The 20,509-nt window shown below is 44.4% G+C and overlaps 2 protein-coding genes across 2 annotated transcripts; one reads left to right on the top strand and one right to left on the bottom strand.

Annotated features, from left to right (window-relative positions):
* The first annotated feature begins 10,740 nt into the window (after positions 1-10,740).
* Positions 10,741-14,700, top strand: LOC119402746 (uncharacterized). The gene is made up of 3 exons (XM_037669828.1): positions 10,741-11,234; positions 13,591-13,664; positions 14,155-14,700. Exons 1-3 carry the CDS (start codon positions 10,969-10,971, stop codon positions 14,454-14,456), a joined length of 642 nt encoding a protein of 213 aa, XP_037525756.1. The 5' UTR covers positions 10,741-10,968; the 3' UTR covers positions 14,457-14,700.
* Positions 14,701-16,706: 2,006 nt separating this feature from the next.
* Positions 16,707-20,356, bottom strand: LOC119403240 (gastrula zinc finger protein XlCGF49.1-like). Its single transcript, XM_049418462.1, has 2 exons — positions 20,241-20,356; positions 16,707-18,484 (listed from the first exon to the last, which is right to left on the bottom strand). Exons 1-2 carry the CDS (start codon positions 20,345-20,347, stop codon positions 17,968-17,970), a joined length of 624 nt encoding a protein of 207 aa, XP_049274419.1. The 5' UTR covers positions 20,348-20,356; the 3' UTR covers positions 16,707-17,967.
* Positions 20,357-20,509: the final 153 nt, after the last annotated feature.

The raw sequence follows: 20,509 nt of genomic DNA, 5'->3' as shown, positions 1-20,509 counted from the left end.
CTCGGAACGGTGAACATCCCTTCGAAATAGAACAGTATTTGTCAACTCGTCAAAGCCCGCATGACCTTCAGCAACATCAGCCTCGTTCCACAGTGCCTTTGAGATATCGGTCGCTGAGCCCCCGTCAGTCATCAGTATCTCCCACTCCAAGGCACCGTTCACAAAGCCCGCATCGGGAAAACTAGAGTCAGCGACCTCTGGAGGTTAGGCCACTGCTGACGCTAAAACAGAAGCACCTCCATCGCTGACTCCGAACGACGACGACGGACTAAAAAGCCGCTATACAGTAACTGTGATGTCGCTTCCGACTTGGGTGTATTTGTTGACAGCTACGAAGTGAATGCACTAGTGGATACAGGTGCAGATTACTCAGTAATCAGTAGTGAGCTTGCCAGAACACTGAACAAGGTACTAACTCCTTGGAATTGACCGCAAGTTCGCACCGCAGGGGGACAGCTCATCGACCCGAAGGGAATGTGCACTGCTAGAATCGGCATAAGGTGTTTCACATACGTCACAAGTTTCATTGTGCTGCCTGATTGCTCTCGAGACTTGATCATCGGTATGGACTTCCTGCAGGCTAACGGCGCTGTGATTAACTTGCCGGAGGCATGCTCATTCTCAACGAGGCACGCCATCGCAACGTACGACACCGAAGAAAAAGTCAACGACCTCTGTATCGCGGACGACGACGTGGTAGTACCTCCAAGGTCCAGCATAGCTGTCACAGTAAGCAGCAATGCTTTCAGTGACTATAAAGGGCTTCCAGACGGCAACGCCGGGCTCATAGTCGAAAAAGGTATATGCATGGCAAGAGGCCTTGTCCAGCTTAGTGGTGGATGTGCTAACGTTTTGCTCACCAACTTTGGGAATGAAGTACGACAGCTTGTGAAAGGAACCGTCATTGCGAGAATCCATGACTACTCCCACGTTAGGGAGCTCAGCACTTCCGAGGACTCATCACCTGGTTTCCAAGACGTGGATTCTGTCCTCGGATCCATTGACATCGAGCCAGGACTACTACCAAGCCAGAGGGAACAGATAGAGAACCTCGTAAGAGAATTCGTTGCATGCTTTTCTATGTCATCTAAGGTCTGACGTACGCCTGTTAGCAAACATTGTATCATTGTGGACGAATGAGTCAGGCCTATACACCAGAACCCTTACAGGGTGTCACGAAAAGAGAGAGAAGCCATCGGGAATCAAGTCAGGGAAATGCTCAGAGACGACGTAATTCAGCCGTCCGCGAGTCCATGGGCGTCGCCTGTGGTGCTTGTAAAGAAAAAAGAGCAGTCCTTGCGCTTCTGTATAGATTACCGAAGGCTGAACTCCGTCACTAAGCGCGATGTTTATCCACTTCCGAGAATTGACGACACTTTGGATAGGCTACGAGATGCGAAGTTCTTTTCCTCCCTAGACCTAAAAAGTGGATACTGGCAGATAGAAGTGGACGAACGAGATCGCAAGAAGACGGCATTCGTAACACCTGACGGGCTATACGAATTCAAGGTACTTCCATTCGGCCTTTGTTCTGCTCCCGCAACGTTCCAGCGGATGATGGACGGTGTGCTGTCCGGAGTGAAGTGGCAGTCCTGTCTCGTTTATCTTGACGATGTTGTGGTTTTCTCTGCTACGTTCGAGCAGCATGTGGAACGACTGCGAGCTGTGCTGAAAGCTAACAGTTCAGCCGATCTGACGATAAAGCCACAGAAATGTCATTTCGGCTTCCACGAGCTCCTTTTTTCTTGGACATGTCATTAGCCCTGAAGGCGTTCGCCCGGATCCTGAGAAGACAGCCGCAGTAGAAAAATTTCCAATACCAATGGACAAAAAGGCAGTTAGACGGTTCCTGGGCCTCTGCGCTTCATTCAATGGCAAGAAGGAGTAGAACGGGTCATTGCATACGCTAGGCGCACACTTTCGAAGGCTGAGATGAACTACTTGACGACAGAAAAAGAATGTCTTGCGGCAGCATGGGCCATCAGTAAATTTCGGCCATACTTATATGGCAGACCTTTTCGAGCCATTAGCGACCACCATTCACCGTGCTGGCTGGTGAATCTCAAAGACCCGTGTGGACGTCTAGCAAGATGGAGCCTACAGCGGCAGGAGTATGATATAACGGTCGTATACAAGTCCGGGCACAAGCACAGTGATGCTGACTGTTTGTCGCATGCACCGATTGAATCTGGTGGCCCTACTTCCACAGAAAACGAAGAAGATTTTCCTTTTTTGGGAGCTGTGACTTCGTCGCAGATGGCAAAACATCAGCAATCTGACCCTGAGTTAGTTATGCTAATGAAATACTTAGAGGGGCAACATGTTGACGTTCCATGTATTTTTTCTCGTGGCTTGTCGTCATTCGTCATCAGAAATAACGTCCTGCACAAAAGAAACTTTGAGCACAATACAGACATTCCTGCTTGTCGTCCCTTCAGTGTTACGACCCGAGATCTTGGAAGCGTACCACGATGACCCATCAGCAGGACACTTAGGAGTGACCAGAACATTAGCACGCATTCGCGCGAAATATTACTGGCCAAAATTGCTGAATTCTGTGCAGCACTATGTAAGAACTTGCCGGGATTGCCAAAGGCGTAAAACACCACCGCTGAAACCAGCTGGTCTCCTCCAACCTATGGAGCCACCAGAAGCCCCATTTGCACAAGTGGGAATGGACTTACTCGGCCCGTTTCCTACGTTGACGTCAGGGAAGCGATGGATCCTTGTCGCAACGGACTATTTTACTCGATATGCCGACACAGCGTCTCTTGTGAGGGGAACTGCTGCAGAAGTAGCCGAATTCTTTGTGACGAACATCGTACTCCGGCATGGCGTTCCTACAGTGCAGATAACGGACCGAGGAACCGCATTCACGGCTGATTTGACAAACTCAATTATGAGATGGACGCACACCAGTCACAGAAAAACAACAGCGTATCATCACCAAACAAATGGACTGACCGAACGACTCAACAGAACGTTGACTGATATGTTGTCAATGTACGTGGACATAGAGCATCGAACTTGGGATAAAATATTACCATAGGCAACGTTCGTGTACAATACCGCTGTACAGGAGACGACTCGAATGACACCGTTTCAACTTGTTTTTGGCAGAACTGTCACCATGCACCTAGATGCAATGCTGCCTGTTGATGAAAATTCTGACAACGACTAAAATACCAGTGATTTCACGCAAAGAGCAGAAGAAGCAAGACAGCTTGTGTGACATCGCATTCAGCAGCAACAAGAAGCCGACGGCCGTCGTTATAATTTACGACGAAGAGACGTCAAGTACGCTCGTGGAGACAAAGTATGGGTGTGGACTCCCGTACGTGTATGTGGGCTCTCCGAAAAACTCCTCAGAGGTTATTTTGGCCCCTATAAAGTACTTCGCCAGCTTGGTCATCTGAGCTACTAAGTTGTCCCATAAGAGCAAGTAGCATCATCGAGGCGGCGGCATCGCACAGAAATTGTGCATGTCGTCCGAATGAAGCCATACTACGACAGACAGTGATCAATCAGACACCACTGCTGGACGATGTCTGCTTTCGTCCACAAGCATCGTGAATGCTACCCTGGAAACTACCTCACAGCAAGCATCGGGACGATGCATTCTCAGAAAGGGGGTAATGACGCAACCTACATTCAAAGTACGCGCGCCGAACGTTTCCTACAACCCTTCTAGTTGTCCACGGGAAGAGAAAGATGAAGAGGATTACCGGTGGATGCCATGGGCTCTGACAACACAGGCGCGTGCAAACGGCACTAGACTCGAGAATAAGAGGTGGGGAACTCTGGTAGAAGACAGTGTTCTAGAGAGACATTTCTCGTTAGAGCTATTTGTTTGTAGGGCACAAGTTCGTCCAAACTAAGCGCTTAATTAAAGGTGTTTTCTTAAACTGTGCGTGACAGTATAGTGACACAGTAGAACCTTTGCCAATATGCCTCGCCCATTTTCTGGTTGGACGTTCATTGAAGGCTTCGTCAGGGCCACATAACTTGAGTATCAAGCTAGGTGCGCCCGAGCAACAATGGGCGACCCCACTAAGAAGTCGAGGTATCGTAAAAAACAGCTTCACCAGCTGCAGATACGACAGGAGAGGAGTACCTTCCTGGAGCTGCGCGCCCTTCACCACTATTCATTGCGTACTAGCAAGGACCTAGAAGTGGACGACATCATTCTTGTCGAGAAGCCCTGGGTTTCAAGCTGCATCTGGCCCCTGAACATGTGGTAGAAGTTTTTTCGGGTCAAGACGGAGTAGTATGGGCCTGTCGAGTCAAGACACAAGATGGCAACAATGTGTCAAGACCAGTACAGACGCTCGACAAGCTCGAGATAGCCTTTAATGCTTTGGGGCGGGAGTATGAAACATAAGAATAAATTCCTAGGACTGTGAGAGAGAAGTTGAGAATGATATGGGCAAGGTGGCTCCTTGTCTGATTTAATGCATGCGCTCATAGTTTTCCCATAGTGCCCTTCATTGGACCTTACTATGTTGTGAATACAGCCAAGGAAAGCACAACAGAAAGGACATCTCAAGATTTTCTCCTAAGGAATCTAGAAGGAGGTGGGTGGGTAGGGGAAGGAGCTGGAACAGCTACAAATTGCAATGTGTTATCCATAGGCATATCCAGGTGGGGGAGAGGTCTGGTGTGTTGACCCTCCCCTCCAAAATGAAATCCTGACTCTGCCTTTAGTGCTGTCCGTATTCTCCTCTGTGGGGCTTAAACAGTCAGGGTATGTCATGATCCATATCGTTAGTGTGAAAGGCAATGAAGTGAACAACAGGAATGTAGCAATGAACGGGTTGTACCTAAGAACATTAGTCAAACTGTCAGATCAATTCATGCAACAGGTGTGTGTGGTGACAATTTTAACACCGACACAAAACGTAGACATTCTGTGTTTTCAGCCACAACAAGGTGTCTCGTAAGCAACGTAAACAAACATTATGCTTCAAATTTGCCTGCCTTTGAAAACATCTGATAAGCATCTTTTATAAAGCACGACTATTTTATATATGCACACCTTTTGTGCCAATTGTAATGAATCGCACACGCTAAACGTTTTCTTCTTTGCTAGAACTAGTACTTTAATTTCTTGTGTTTCTGTTGATGTTTTAATTGGTCTGAAATGTTTCTCACAGGAAAGCACAAGAGCTCTTTCTTGGTGCTGCAGTACACTATGGTGGTTTTCAATGTGAACACTGAGCAAAAAAAAAAAAAAAATCAAAGCATGAAGCTCACTTTGACATTTCAGAGAGCAAACAGGAATTGGTGAACAGGAGAGTTAAAGTACAGTACGCATGCAATGAGTACGCAGCAAACTGCACACAACAATACACACCCGTGCTCAATCATAAAGAGCACTGACTTGTCAGTCTATCTACAATGATATATAGTTTATATATCCACAACAATAGAATGATTCTACAATTATAGAACTTCTTTGGCCATATATAGATAATGTATCACGGCATCAGGGCGTACAATGCCGTTGCCACAGCTAGGCCTTCATTGTTTTGTCATAAAAAGCATTTGTGCACATTTGCGCCCACATTCTTGCAAGCTGTCAATAGCATAAATAAAAGGCTGCTGATGTGCCGGACGCAACTGTGAACCGAGTAATACGAGTTGTATGCGGTAACAACAAAATGTGGTGCACCTAGATGATTACTGCATAGTATCCCTCGTACACAGATGACCATGGCGACGCAACACATGCGGCCTAAAAACACATGCCTGAGAATGCAAAAGCCTCGTTTTTGTAAAAAATGCGGCAGCTTGAACCCATATGTGCGAGAACATGCCAGCGTCAGTCTGCTGTTGGTGATGGTTGCCGACCGTCGAACACATTAGCTCCGCCAAACTATTGCCAGATCTCAACAAGTCGTTGCATCGTCCAATCAGAGCTCGCGTCAGAGTCGCTCATGCTGGGTACCGCCTGGACGGGAATTTATTGTTGCTCCACTCTTTTGCCCGCCGGTTGAGGGTGCGAGGTGTCCTACCCTGTGCAAGGCGGATAGTGCGTAGATAGGCGCTTATTCATGCGCCTAAGACAACTATCTTCTGTTTTTTTTTCAGCTGATGTATTGATCCTCCACAATATCCTCCTGTGAAAGCTTTCTATGCCTAACCTGCTTTTCGCTCACCATTGACCATTGGGCCACCTTTGACCAAGCGATCATGTGATTAAAGTCAGCATGTCACATCATAGCGAAGTCACATGGTGACATCATGTGATGATTTCTGTGCATCACTCGTGTTTATGGCGACGGTCAATTTTTGTGCTTGAGGAGGCATCTAGGGTTTATGATATAAGCAGCTAGCCCTTACCTGGAAATCAGCAGTTATGCGTTACAAGTTACTTATGTACACGTCTTGAAGTTCCCAATCAAAGGCAGAATGCATGATAATTGCCATACTCCTCTGGGTGAAACACATTAATTTAACATGACACTTTGTAAAACCTACCAGAGGTAAAAAAAATGAATTTTTTTTATAGTTTGTAAATTTCTTAGTTTTTTTTTTGTTGACTGAAGCATAGAATTCCAGGCTTTTTACTTTGTGGTTTTCTTTCTTTCTTTTTTTTTGCAACGAGAATGTCAATCAGCGCTTAGTTGATCACGTTTAATTAAGGGGATGGGGGGGAGGTCATAGAAGTACGTGTAACGTACCCAGACGCGGCTGAGACATGCCTTACGTGGCTGCTCGCCTCATAAGGTGGGTTTAGATTTTCATTTTATTGATTTCCCACTGTTAAAGATCCGAGGCGCAGGTTGGGCTGCTACTTGCACACGTGGCTGCTTTGTATGCGAGTATTTCTCGTAGAGTCGAACCCGGCTATATCGAACTAAGGTAAATCGAATCATCCTTTGTATCAATCAATTTTCCCTCAAGCTCGAAGGAAAATACACGGCACTGCATGAAACAAAAATACCAGAAATGAAATTCACGCCATCTCCCGCTAAAGGGGACCATGAGGCGATGCGAAGCAGTGTTTCGGCATGTAGAGCCCGCGTTTCAGAGGTGGAGCGGTGAGGGGGAAAGGGGGAGGGGAAGTGGAGAGGAGGAATGGAGAGGGGGATGGGAATAGGAATGGGGAAGGGGAAAGGGAAGGGGAGATGTGATGTGGAGAGGGGGGAAAGGGGGAGGGGATGAGAGAGGAGGAGTGGAGAGGGGTGAGGTGATGTGGAGAGGGGGAGGGGAAGTGGAGAAGGTTTGCGCATGCGCAGTAAGGGTGGTCACGCCGCACACCACCACCACCACCACCGGATTGAACTCCGCTATAAGATGCTTCACATCTAAAAAATAAGACATTGGGCAACGCGAAATGCTCCAAGAAGTTGGCTTCCCCTCATAAGGAATTGGCTCTTTCTCGCGGAAAGGGGCTTTCCCGCATGGAGCCAAGGTGGACTAGAGGCTTCAGCAATAAGCATGCTTGACCTAGCTGGTAATCCATTGATGCTACTATCTGCAAACTTCAGAACCGAGGGACGAAAGAGCTCGACACACAGTGTTTGAGTGTGTCGTGTTCTTTCGTCCCTCGTCTTTGACGAGGAATTCAGGCGGCCAACGACTACGCACAGCTGCGTGTGAAGATATGGAGGAGCTGTTGACATCGACACTGTGTTTTCTCGAGTGTAACGCCCCTGAATTTAACTCGCACTCCCAACTGCAAAGCGCGGAAGAAAAAAAAAAAAAAAACGCGTATTGCCGCGATACTGCCTTTCTCGCACGATCGCAAAGCAGTGTTGTGAAGCCAACTTGCGCACTGAAGTTCGCAAGTTCGTATAAGTTCAATGGACCCGGGTTTGACTGTATTGTTTAAAATAACTTTCTTTTCAACGTACAGCTTTTAGAAGCCACGCCCGTCAACATGACTGAACATACACCATCACGCTGAATCCTTATAACTCCATATCAAACGAGAACGCCTCTAACGTCTTCTTTTTTTTTTCGTCGCATTATTGACGAATAATGGAACGCACTACCATCATCACTGATTAAGTCTGTTGACTTGATTGACCTGATTAATTTTTATATGTAAATTAACTTTGTAATTGAGGTGTAAATAGTGTTTGTTTATTTTTCCCCTTTTGGAATTCTGTGTTTCACTTATAATTTTACCCCTCCGGCCAGGTCCCATATATGTCTGCAGTATATTCTAAATAAATAAATAAAATAAAATTATAACGTACTAACGTCGACCAGTTGGCAGCGGTGGCGCGCTCCGTTAAACCACGCGTCATTTTTTAGCTCGAGGAAAATTTTTTGCTTCGCAACTACACACAGCGAAAATTGTATTCTATCAATTTCTAGAAGGGTGCACTTGTCACAGCAGGATAACACATCAAGCCAACCAGTGATTAAAGAGGGCGCTCGATCTGTTGGGCCGCTTTTAGGTATCACATACAGCATAGGACAAGGAGATCCGACTGCTAAAGAAATTGGGCCGCCGAAGCGTCGCCGATTAAAAAAAAAAAAAAAAAAAAAACTAGCACTGGTGAATAAAATTTATTAGTTTGTAGAAAAAAAATTTCCAACGCTACATTTAGCCATTTCCATGGCTAAATGCGGGCCTTTGCCTATATTAATTAAGCGACTAACGATTGAGTGCCTGGGAAGATGCAGAATTAAAGCAAATAGCCAGTTAAGCTAGCTAAACCATTGACGCTGGCTATCTCAAAAAAAAGAAAAAAAGGCCGTGGCCGCGCGAGAGTCTCAAACGTCGTCGACTCACCTTCGGTGCGACGAAGTCTCAATGGGAGAGATTTTGGGGAACCATGTTGCCGGCAGAGTAGACAGCACGGATAAGTAATGCCGGTATTGTGCCCTCATTTAAGCAACGTAGTTCCGAAAAGTTGTCGCCAGAAACCAGCTGGCTAGCCTTCCGCGCGGATCCTCGGAACTACGTCGACCGTTGGCAGAGTTGACGTGAGACAGCCGCCGATCTCCAGGACTGGATCGTGCAAATGCAGCCGAGGACCACTAATCAAGACCGCCCCGTCAAAGCCTCGACCGCTGTCAACCTGCGTAATCAAGCGTGGGCACACTGCTAGACTTCCGCAGATTAAACTTCGGAGACGAAGATCTCACCTGCCGCCGGACGTCTTCTCCCGATGGAGTCCACTGGTCCTCTGATTTCCCGCCCAGGAGCTGCGTTTTAATTGGACGATAGAGATAATCATTTTTCTTCCCTAACGCGCGATTGTTCTAGGTACCACAGATTTTGTACGGTGAAGCCTAGGTGGGGAAGAGAGGGGGGAAATAATTCCCTGGAATTTCCCTGCATTGTCTTCTTACTGCGTTTTGATTGGGCAATAGTCGACGGTCCTTTTTTTGTTTAATGAGCGCCCGTTTGTTCTAGGTATCACAGATTTTGTAAGTTTCAAGGCTAGGGGTGGGGGAAGAGAGGCGAAGATCATTCCCTGGAGTTTCCCTGCATTACCAGGGAGAATTAAAAAAAATTGCTGGAGTGGATTAGTTTCGCCTCGAATGTGAAGTCAAAAATCCGCCATCTTACGTGTGGCAATATATAAAACGTGCCTGTAGCGAAGAAAAAGCAGCGTTTTCCTCCTACGCCCTATAGTTTAATTAATGTGGGTAATCTTTGGGACAAAGAGTGTTGGATGTGCGTCTCCGAGTTAGACATGCCTTCAAATTTAAATTGGAAATCAAGTCATCAATATACTGATCTCGATAGGTTAATACCGTCGGCAACAAAGGTCTCACCTTAAATTAGCCTAGCGTTTACATTAACAGAGCAAAAGCACTTGCGCTTACCACTCGAAAGAGCATGTTTCCGAGACGAACCAGGGGCAAATCATGGCTTCACCTTTGCCGGTAATGCGTTGCGATATCTTGCACTGATGGGCATTGTTTTTGAATGATTAATTCCAGGGGCGAAGGTTGAATATTTTTTCGTGGTGGTGGTGGTGGTGGTGGGGCACCTTCTTTATCTGAAGTGGGGGACGGGCAGGCATATATGTGGTCAAGTGTCATATTTTTGTGCTCTATATGCCATGGGGAAAAATATAAGGAATCAATCAATAAATAAAAATTCGAAGGAGGGGGGAAGGGGGCGGGCCCGGTGTGCCACTGCCGCCAAGTACAATGTTTCTCGCGTCAGCGATCTCTGTTCAGCGCGGTAGCCATTTGCGGGCGCAATAATTATACTCGCGTAACGTCGCTGGCCGCTAGAATTGTTTCCTAATCGAAAGAAATAAAGTATTATCCTCCCGGCCGTGTAGAGATCAAACTTCAAAGTACGTTTTTCGAGACCTTTTGCGTTTACAAGCGCTATAAGCGTGTATTGCTTCATGCTTCAGATGAGCAGTGCCAAGGATTTTCTGCTGTAAAAGCTAAGATGCTGGAGCGATGTCAGTGAAATCGAAACAACTTGGCAAAAGATGAAACACAGAGATTAAGAAAACCGATTAAAACAATGGAGTCGGATCACTGTTAGCAAAAATTTAGAGTACTTTTATTCTGGGGTAAAGTCGTGTCGTTTGCATTTGCCGCGGGTTTTTTGCCCATCCCACCCGTTTCCGCTCCGTGGCTCCCGAGCGGCCGAAACTGCAACTCTGCAACTACGCCCATCATGTTGTGGCCTCCGAGCGCTAAAAACCTGCTGGCGCGTTTAATCTCGAAGGCCATGCTCACGCACTCTGTCATTGAGAGCCGCCGCTGGGCCGAGCCATGTGCAGTTGGAATCCAGCTGCAGCCGTATCAAACGCGCGCTGAGCGTAAACGCACGTGTGAAGCGTAGACGTTTTAGGTCAGTTCGGCCTTTCTTGCCAGTATCTTGTTGACTAGCGTTATTGCTCTTGTAATGAGCGGAGTCACGGGTAATCGTCAGTCTATTAAGAAAGGAAATATGTTTGTGCTGCACTGTGTTGTGTTGTGGGTGTGTTGAAGGAAAACTGTGGCATCTTTCCGCGCTCGGTGCACAGAATCAGGATGGATGTTCGTCGTCCCAAACAGGGCGAGACTGACGAGGAACTCATTCGCTTGCAAGAAGAGTTTCTGAAAAGCGGCGAGAGACCATCGGTCCAATTGTTCGAGCCGAACGGAAGAATCCGGAAGCGAAGACGCACTCGGTCGCTGAACCGAACGAAACCACTGCTGTTTGTGATCGAAAGGCGCCGATACCTGCGTCAAATGCCAGCGATAAATCACCTGAGGTGGTGCACGTGCAACTGGACTCTGTGCTGTGCGATGTCATTGTAAGATATCGTCCCGTATTTGCGCGTACACGCTTGCGTTAAAAAAAAAGAAAAAAAAAAGGCATTGTGCTTGCTAATGTGTACGTAACAGCAGGTGTCCTACAGGCACTTTCTATTGCCATTGAAAGTGCACGGTGTGAAACCTGTGTTAGATGTGTTCATTTGTAAGGGTACTTGCTTGAGCCAGTTGGTATCTATTCATTGTCACGTTATTGCGCACCACTTTGAGGACGAAGACTGAACCACTGAAATTTTATTCGTTTCGTATTCACAGTAGCACTTGATTCATACGAAAGTGCTGATGCATAGACATAGGAAAACATTCCGAGTGTAGTGCAATTTATTGTGTTTACTGACTAGTGCTTTTGAGCTTAGTTGATAACTACAGATGACAAGTGGTGAACATTTCAATCTGACACACACTTTAGGCGTGTGTATCGCTAACGCTACTAGCTGATATTGGGATATGATCCATCTCATGATGTGAATTATAGGAACAATGCAAACAGAGGAAGCAGAGAAGCCATAACCACCCCTTGTCCATTAAGGTGTGTCACAGTGCTAAAGTAGTTGATGCATCTCTCTCTATCTATTTATCTATGGCATCAATGAAACAATGCTTTCTCAAGGAATACACTATTCACATGCAAAATGTTAACTCTGTTGTTCCCCCTGTATTTTATCTGAAAGAGAACAAATACACCAGTATCTCACCAACTCCACCTCTAGTATGCAGTGAACTATGGTTTACATTTTCCTTTCACCCCCCCCATAAACCTAAGTCCTATCTCATTTTCAAATCCCTCCCATGTAAGCTCTCCCTTTAGCACTTCTAACACTGCCTGAACATCTGTAAGAATTTTTGCTTCAGCTACGATCCCTGCTCTGTTTAATCCTGCCCGCTGCTTAATCAACCATGTGCCCCGAGCTTGGCAGCTTTTTTCCTTATTTTTTTTTTTTGATAACTCTTCATCACAAAGTGCCACTAGTCATAGCTCACTTGTTGCAGTAGTAGCGTTAGCAGTAGTACTTAATAGGGTTGTGTGAATAGCAATATTTGAGACTCAGTTGAATACCGCATTACTTTTCTAATAGTTTTCCAGTACTAAGCCGCCATTTTTACAACTAATACAAAATATTCACATTCTGTTGTTAATAATTTAGGCATTAAGACCACAAGTCGGGCATCTAGAACAAATAAACAGGTTCTTCACATGCACAGAACTTTTACAGCTGTTACCTGCCTCCTTTAGAGGCATAGCATGCTGCATTTTGTGAGTTGTCATGTTTTATGCATTTACTATGCCCTTTAGGATGAAACTTATCGTACTTTTAGCATGATAGCGTTGAAGAAGTCATGTTGCAGAAAATGCAGTGTCAACATCAACGGCATTGGTTGTGAGCGAAAAATCGGCACTGTCAATGAGGACAAACTCTTGATAGATGCAAAGAATAAAAATCAGGGTTCAAGCTGGACTTGAACTCGGGAATTCTGTATAGCAGACAAGTATTCTACTGCATAGCCATGCCAGTGCTTGATATCGCTTCTGAAGAAAACCCAAAACACTGTCGTGTTGGTCGAGGAGTCACGGTTAACAGATATCGTGTGGCAGAAGCGTAGAATCGTAACAGGCATCACACCATGTGAGCTACGTAATGAGTAGGTGGTTGAGAGGCTGCCAACCCATTACAGAGTGCTGAGCTATAATTCATTCAACTCGTCAGCCACAGCATCAACGGTGCGCAGCTACGTAGGTGCCTATATTACCTCACAGACGCGTAGTGGGTAGTTTACAACAGTTACATCCTAGTAGTAGTTTACATCCTCTACATCTGTGCAAACGTTGTGTCATGGCATGTACACAGAGGGGTTTCATGAGCTGTGCGTGTCATTATAATGGTAGGAGGCAGAACTCGCCAGCGATGCGCTTCATGGTGAAATCTCTAAATTTCTTCACTCTCTTCTTACTAGTGCATGTTTACGGCAACAACTTATTGAAAGCCCAGCTTCATGTCCTTATTTGTTTTATTCAGTCGTCCCCTTTTTTTTTTCACTAAAATAAACAGTTTGTCTCGGCTATAAAAGTCTCAGGCCATGAACAACTAACTGTGCTTCTCATTCTAATTCTAATCTGTTCCGACTAAACTTTAGTCTTATATTAAAATGTGTTCTATGTAGTTACTAATGGCGAATTTTCGTATTACCCATGGTTATCATACTAGGTAATGTGGATGGGCTTACACAAAAGAAGGCCAGTGTTGGGAATGTGTTCTGTTTGATTGTTAACTTGTGTGTTTTTGACCATCCACACGAAACTAATAAGGTATGAACACTTTGTCTTTATAAATTACGCAGGAACGCAATGTTGACAAGGATGTCATCAGGCCTCCCACAACGGTGTGCCATTTCCAGAACCTATGAGAGTTTCGGTAGGCAAACCTTTTTCTTCTTCTGACCTCTTTTCAATGTCTGCAGGGGTGCTTTCCTGTCACTGCCTCATTGTGTTGGTGTTAGTTACACGGATTAATTTCACGCGGTAGAAGTGTTCCTACCAACAGCCAAATAGACGGGCAATTTTCATGGTTACAACAAAAGATGTGCAACTTGGAAGCAGACTCAAAGTCACGCAGCATATATGTCACGTGGTTGTGATAGTGGCTGTATTTCTTTACAGAAAACCTATTAGCAAGCTTTGCCTAGAGAATTGGGTGCTGTTTGATGAACAATATGTTCCAAGTTAATGTTGTTTTTGATAGAAGGCCTTTGTCTCACAGGCCTGATACTTTTATATGCACACCATCATGTGTAGTTCCATTGCCACTGTACACCACGATTATTGATAGGCGCCAGAAATACAGCTTTATTCCTTCATTCTGGGCATTTATGACAGCATCTGATGCATCACCTTCTTTAATGCAGGGCACTGTGTCGCAAGGTCGCAAGAGTCTTTCTGCATCGAGGTTCAAGAAGATGAACACAGCAGGGCACAAGCGCGATGCTCTGGAACTGTCACTTCAACGTCACTGCCTGGCTCGGCCCTGTCGAAGGATGATTACGAAGCCGTGCACGCTGAAAACCTCGGACGATTGGCTTCCATGTCGCACGAGGAAAAAATGAAAGCACAGCAGGAGCTCCTTTCTCGGCTGGGTACACCTCTTCTTTGTTTGTCCACAACGTTACAGTGTGCACTTTTTATGAACCAGGTGGTTTTCCACATATAACCTGAACATGTATTAGTTATCTGTTGCCAGTAATACGCCACTTCAATCGCTTTAGGCGCATTACCTGAAGAGGTATTGTTTCAACATTTCCAAGTTCAATCGAAGGTCAAATGAACAGGAAATATGCCACATTCAAATGTTATAGAATAAAGATTGGGAAAATGTTAATACTTTTTATGATAGTTTTTCAAAGTGATAGTTCAATAGATAGTTTTCAAAATGACCAGAGAATAAAGATGTCCGCAGCTGCTTCTAGTGTCCTACATTGCGTTTTGTATGATAAATATTTAGTAAACTGTAGTGCAGGGATCTATATGAATGTCACTTCACCTTATCTTCCAGTATGTAACTTGTATAGGATCTTTAGCCAAAGGAGTTGGCCTCATCGCTTCAATATTGTTGTCTGTCACTTAGACCCTGCTACGGTGGCATTCCTGCGATCACTACACCTGCAGACTCGGGTGGCTCGAGAAGAGAGCATGCAAGGATGGCTTCCGGCGATTGCATCTCTGCTTCAAAAGATAACATGCATACTGATGCCTCGTCTGGTACGAAGCAACAGATGCCAGGTACGTGCTGGTAGGCCTTTGTGCACTATTGTGATTTGACCCTTAGCGATACAATGTCCTCATTTGCAAGCATGACTTACGTTTGCCATTTCTGTGCATTATTGGCAAGTAAGAGACCGCCAACACTAAGCTAATGGTAAAGTAAGCGTTCTTGTTGCCTAAAGTTCCTTTATGTCACTTCTGGTTGAAATAGTTTGCTGCATGCGATCGCTTTGGTAAAGGGAGTACCCTGTTTAATGAGACGTTGGATGTGGGGCGTTTCGGAAGGAATTTCAAAATGTTTTTTAGCTTTGTAAGAGTGCTCGCTGCCAGCAAATAACTATCGCATGTAATTTGAGTGGGTCGTTGAATTCTGTTTATGAAGAAATATAACATGGATAAACTTTACAATAATTCGACAAATATTTACATTTCAATTACAATTAATTGCTGTAATACAGGCTATGATTTATTTTAACACTCCCAGTTGCTTTAAATTTGGTCTCCAGAACCTTGGCATCAAATTGTATAAATTTCAAGCATTTATAGACAGCCAATCATAATGTGTGTCACAAAGTGTTAGGTACCATTTAATTCAATATTTAATTGCCTTACTGACCACTGCATTTCATACAAAAAGGTGAAAATTTGCTTTTCATTATAAAGAATGCAATATAAAAATGCTGCAAAATTTCAGATGTTTATTGTGAATAGAAAATAACTGATTAACCCTCTATTGCATGAATTACCAAAAAAAAGGCATTTGAAAAATGATTTTCTCGACTTTTGTCACAAGATAGACGAAGAAAAACATAGGCAAAAATTTTCAGATTTATTGTGATTGTATTAATGAAGGTACAGGTATGTGCCAAAGATGGCACACCATGAAGACGGGCGAGCGATATTGCTGCCATGTCTGAAAAACAAAATATCACCGATTGAGGTTTTTTAAGGTGATGCTTGGAATGAAGCAAAGCATTTGCTTCCTGTGTTGAGGCATAATTGAACATTTCACTTAGTGCATCTGACCGTCGATATCTATGTACAAGATGGCCGCTTACACGTTTGTCTGTTCGCATGTTGCCGCCTTGTCGTACTTTCCTGCTCGAATTACTAACCACTGATTTGCGGTTGGGAGCGTCAGTTGCCAAGGAAATCTAAAAAGCTAAATATCGACTTGAACTGATCGGAGCTCACATAATTTTTTCATGTACCCACGCCAATATTGTAACAGAAAAATTGCCAGGTACTGTTCCTGGAACCTCAGACTTTCGTGGGAGCTAAAAACCTACCACCACAACCTAAATCCTGCTCAACAGAGTGTGCTGCATGATCTCAGAGGCTGTGCTTTATTTATATTTGTATTGTGCGGCACAACATAATGGCAGCATATTGCGCATTTCGTCACTGATCTTCATACTGTGCCAGATATGGCACATACCGATTTCTTGCTGTATGCTGCAGTGGCAAAAAGGAATTGAGAAAAGTAATAAAGAGCATGAATTTTTAAGGTCACGAGATACCCAGAATAATTTTTTCATGCTTCTGCAGCGAAAAAAAAGGTTGCGATAAAAATGTCGCCATCGCTGTTGTTTGCATGCCGAACTTGCACGTGCACTGCGAAATCTATTTCATGCCTGTTTTTCTAACTGCTACATAGATGGCAGCACTTTATGTTAAGTGTGCATAGCTATGGGAATCACTCTGGCAGTGTCACGTTCTCGACTGGGTCTTTGCGCCCTCAATAAAAAAGTGTTAATAGGTATGTGCCAAATATGGGACGCTATGCAACAGAGGGTTAAATGACCATCCTTTGCATGAACGACCTTTGTGGACTACACATGCAAGTAATGCATTTAGCATGGAGCCTTAACAGACTCCGCTGTCAGCTTGTTTCAGAATACCTAATATTTTGCAAACTAAATGTGTAAAAAGTGCATCAAGCATTATGTTAAGTGATGAAGTGCTGCTTTGCAAGTCGGTAGTGCTGCGGCACGTTATGTGTGCTTTCAATTCTGTGCCTGGTTATACGAGTTTGTGCCGGTGACTCCTCATTGCATGTTACATCAGCCAAGTGACTGCTTTCATTTCTACTTCCACAGGCTCCCATACCGAGGTACATTCCTTATAGTAACCCTGACACTTTTCCCCCCTCCCCCCATCAATTTCTTTTTTATTTTTTAAGCGAAGTAGCATTACACCATATGCTAGGAATCCTTCTACAGACTGGCGTCCCATCGTACAAAGATTATAGGGGAACCCATAATGAAAAATGCATGAATTAGGAAATGCCTGTGGAAATTTAAAGAATAAAGATTAACGGAGCAGTGGTGAACAACTACAGAAAAAACTAAACTATAAAAAAAACAGTAATGAATGCACCAACAAAAATAGTACAATAACTGTGACAGAAGCTAAACAGGACATAAACGATATAATTGAATGAATTATGATGACAGAAGGAAAAATTTCAGAGCTTTTTTGAAAGTATATACAGGTGCGATGACAACTTTAGATTGGGTGGCGAAGAATTTCCCAATGTGAAATGACGAAATAAAAAAATTTTGTGCCATAATCAGTGAGAACTCCTAACAGTAAAGTTCCTTCTGATACAAAAATGGGTACAGTTAGTGTTTTTCAACAAGTCATGGTTGATAAGATTGAAAGGTTGCTGATGATTCATTATTTTAAAAAATAGGTGCAGCTTGCAATAAGTCACGCAAGGCTGGGTCACATCAGAGCTGGTGGGCACCTATACTTGGCCCTGGCTTGGCTAGGCTTTTACCATCTCACCTGTCTCTTTTCCACCCCTTGCTGTACTATGGTGGTAAAGGTACAGTGGTATAGTGGTTTGGCTTTTATTTAGAACCTACAAGAAATGTCGACCGGGTTTTGTTGTTTCCTTTGGTTCTTCAACATTCCCGGTCTTGCACATAAAATCTCTTTCGTCGTCCAACTCTCCATCATGGCTGTTTTTCGCTCCAATCTTCAGTGTTTTCTACGTTGTCGTCACAGTGACGAGCAAGCATATGCTTTCTCATTTGGCTCACGTCCCTAAACCCCTTGCCGCAGTGCGGGCAGTGAAGCGGGTACTGGCGACCGTGCACGACGATCTCGTGCTTCTTGGCGTTACCGCGCAGTGTGAATTTCGTTCCGCAGACGGAGCAGGCAGGAGGCTTCGCACCCGTACGGATTAGCAGGTGCATGGTGAGACTAGAACTCTGCGTGGATCCCTTTCCACATTGGGCACACACGTAGGGTCGAGCGCTGTTGCCAGAGTGCAATGCTCTTTGGTGTTGCGCCATGTGGGACGACTGGGTGAACCGCTGTCCGCAGTCTGGACACTCGTACGGTCTCTCCGCCGTGTAGACAAGCAGGTGGCTGTTGAGATTCGATTGAACCATGAAGCCCTTGCGGCAGACGTGGCAGACGAATGGCCTCTCGCCGGTGTGGATCCTCTCGTGTTCAGTCACGTGGTGCCTGCAAGGATGGAAATGAAAAAGGGATGGAACAGAGCAGATTTACTCCGGTCCTAGTATTAGGTCTATTTTACCACACTTAATGCAGATCCGCTAATAATGGTTCAAACGACACCAATCAGGCAGTCATGCTCTAGCTTTATTATTGTCCAGCCAGGTTTCATGCGTTTAAAAAAAGAAAAAAAAAAACGAAAAAGAAACATCATTTTTCAATGTTATCTATCAAAGAAGAAATTGCACTCAGGTTAACACTGTTCTCTGCACGCGAAGCTGTCTCGATTCCGGATTGTAGGAGATTATAACACACAAAAATAATATTGAAGGTACATTTAAACACGCCACGTGCCATTTACAAAGATTCACATGTTTACATTCAGGCAGACGAGCATTTCAATGGAAATGTAAGGTGTACCGGCTCATTACTGGTAGTAAGGTTTTTGCAGAAGCAAACATGGTATTTGTGGCATTGTTTGTTGTGTTATAATGTGAACAATAAGCCAACTTCTTAGCAATAAGCGGCATGGAAATCTCGAATGCATGCTGTGCCAGCGCCTTGTATGGCAAGGTTGGCAGCAGTGCACAGATAAATGTAAAGCACTTCTCAGTGAAAGTGCCATCTGATTCAGAAACGCACAAGTCCTGGTGTTGTCCTGCTCACATGAGATGGCTAAAAGTTTGGTAGATATGTAACAATGAGGAACGCTAGTGGGTCATGATCCCGGACACCTGGTTCAGGAGCACGAGAATTCGCGAGTACTTCTCGTGCTCGGAGTCCTGCTCTGATGGTTAGCCGTAGTGTTGCTGAGCAGTAAACATTTTTACTGGTGTGTGGTACACGGCACCTTCATGGTACTCTAAACGGTGTGGTTGCCCATAGAACTTTTATTAATGTGATGCTAATGAAGAGCAACTGAAACATCTAAAGCTGTCAGACTTTTATCATATGTGTTAATAAGAGTGGCTTACTTATACATAAAAAAATCGCATTCTATAACATTCGCGTAATTGTATAGGGAAAAGTCTTATTTCTCTATTATTGTACAAACTCCAACATACATTCACTTTACAATTGACTCCTGCCGATCTTACTGCAATGAATGAATATGTTATGTTGCATGTGATAAAGGGTAGCAGAAATATATTTCGTTTATCGTGTATGAGTAATACCAAATTTGACAGCAATGTGAAATTTTAAACATTAGTGTCTACAAATTTCTCGTTTTACACAAAGCAAGGAAGTATTTCTTGGAGTTTACCAAACACGAAAGTGTCCATGAGTGGCAACCTGCTAAAAATTTAGCTTGCATTTTCATATTACAAACAGTAAACTACATGGTGCATAAATTAATGCATCGTGAAACTGATCATACTGAGGAACCACTCCGAGAGCTTGTTCTTAAATGTCACAGGTAGTTTGTTAAGACACTGGTGCTGATGTACAGGCTGTCACCACTGTTCATTGTTTTTTGAACTGGCCATTTCCAACACTGCTGTGGTAATGCATACCTGCCGCATAGACTGTACAGTTTGCCCGAACTTTCTGACTAATTCCACGCACAAGTGCACTTCTTATATGTAAATACCTGTTGAAGTATGCCTGCAACCCAAGCACATTACATATATGCATTCTGAATATACTATACTGAAAACAAAAGTGTGCGAGTTTCACATTAGCAAGTGTATAAGTGCGTCGACGCCAGACAAACAAAACGACTGCTACATAGGAAATAGCCGCCAAGAGCCACATCTCCTCTCACTTCTTGTTGCTGGAATAGGGACAGTGGGTGCATCTGTGCCTTCCCTGGGGCCTTTGGTGGTGCTTGCATCGCCGGTGGTAGTCCAGCAGTTTTTTCACGGAGAACATGTCCCCACAGTCTTCGCAGGAGAAGACCACTTGTCCTTGGCCCCTAAGACAAATGTAAGAAAAAATTAAGCATGACCGAGGTATGTTTTTATAGTCACTTAAGCAGTACAGCACAGATATTGGTGACCCCATAAGCCAACATTACAAGATTTGGTTGTACAT

This window comes from Rhipicephalus sanguineus, chromosome 8, assembly GCF_013339695.2.
Source record: "Rhipicephalus sanguineus isolate Rsan-2018 chromosome 8, BIME_Rsan_1.4, whole genome shotgun sequence".
Classification (NCBI taxonomy): domain Eukaryota; kingdom Metazoa; phylum Arthropoda; class Arachnida; order Ixodida; family Ixodidae; genus Rhipicephalus; species Rhipicephalus sanguineus.
Note: the sequence above shows the minus strand (reverse complement) of the source record. Positions and strands in the feature narration are given on the sequence as shown.

Excerpts from the sequence above, each read along its gene's own strand:
- LOC119402746 (XM_037669828.1), top strand. The coding sequence starts at position 10,969 with ATGGATGTTCGTCGTCCCAAACAGGGCGAGACTGACGAGGAACTCATT. Across the intron at positions 11,235-13,590 it reads CTGTGCTGTGCGATGTCATT|GAACGCAATGTTGACAAGGA; the intron begins GTAAGATATCGT and ends TAAATTACGCAG. Across the intron at positions 13,665-14,154 it reads CAGAACCTATGAGAGTTTCG|GGCACTGTGTCGCAAGGTCG; the intron begins GTAGGCAAACCT and ends TCTTTAATGCAG.
- LOC119403240 (XM_049418462.1), bottom strand. The coding sequence starts at position 20,347 with ATGTTCTCCGTGAAAAAACTGCTGGACTACCACCGGCGATGCAAGCAC. Across the intron at positions 18,485-20,240 it reads CCCTATTCCAGCAACAAGAA|GCACCACGTGACTGAACACG; the intron begins GTGAGAGGAGAT and ends CCATCCTTGCAG.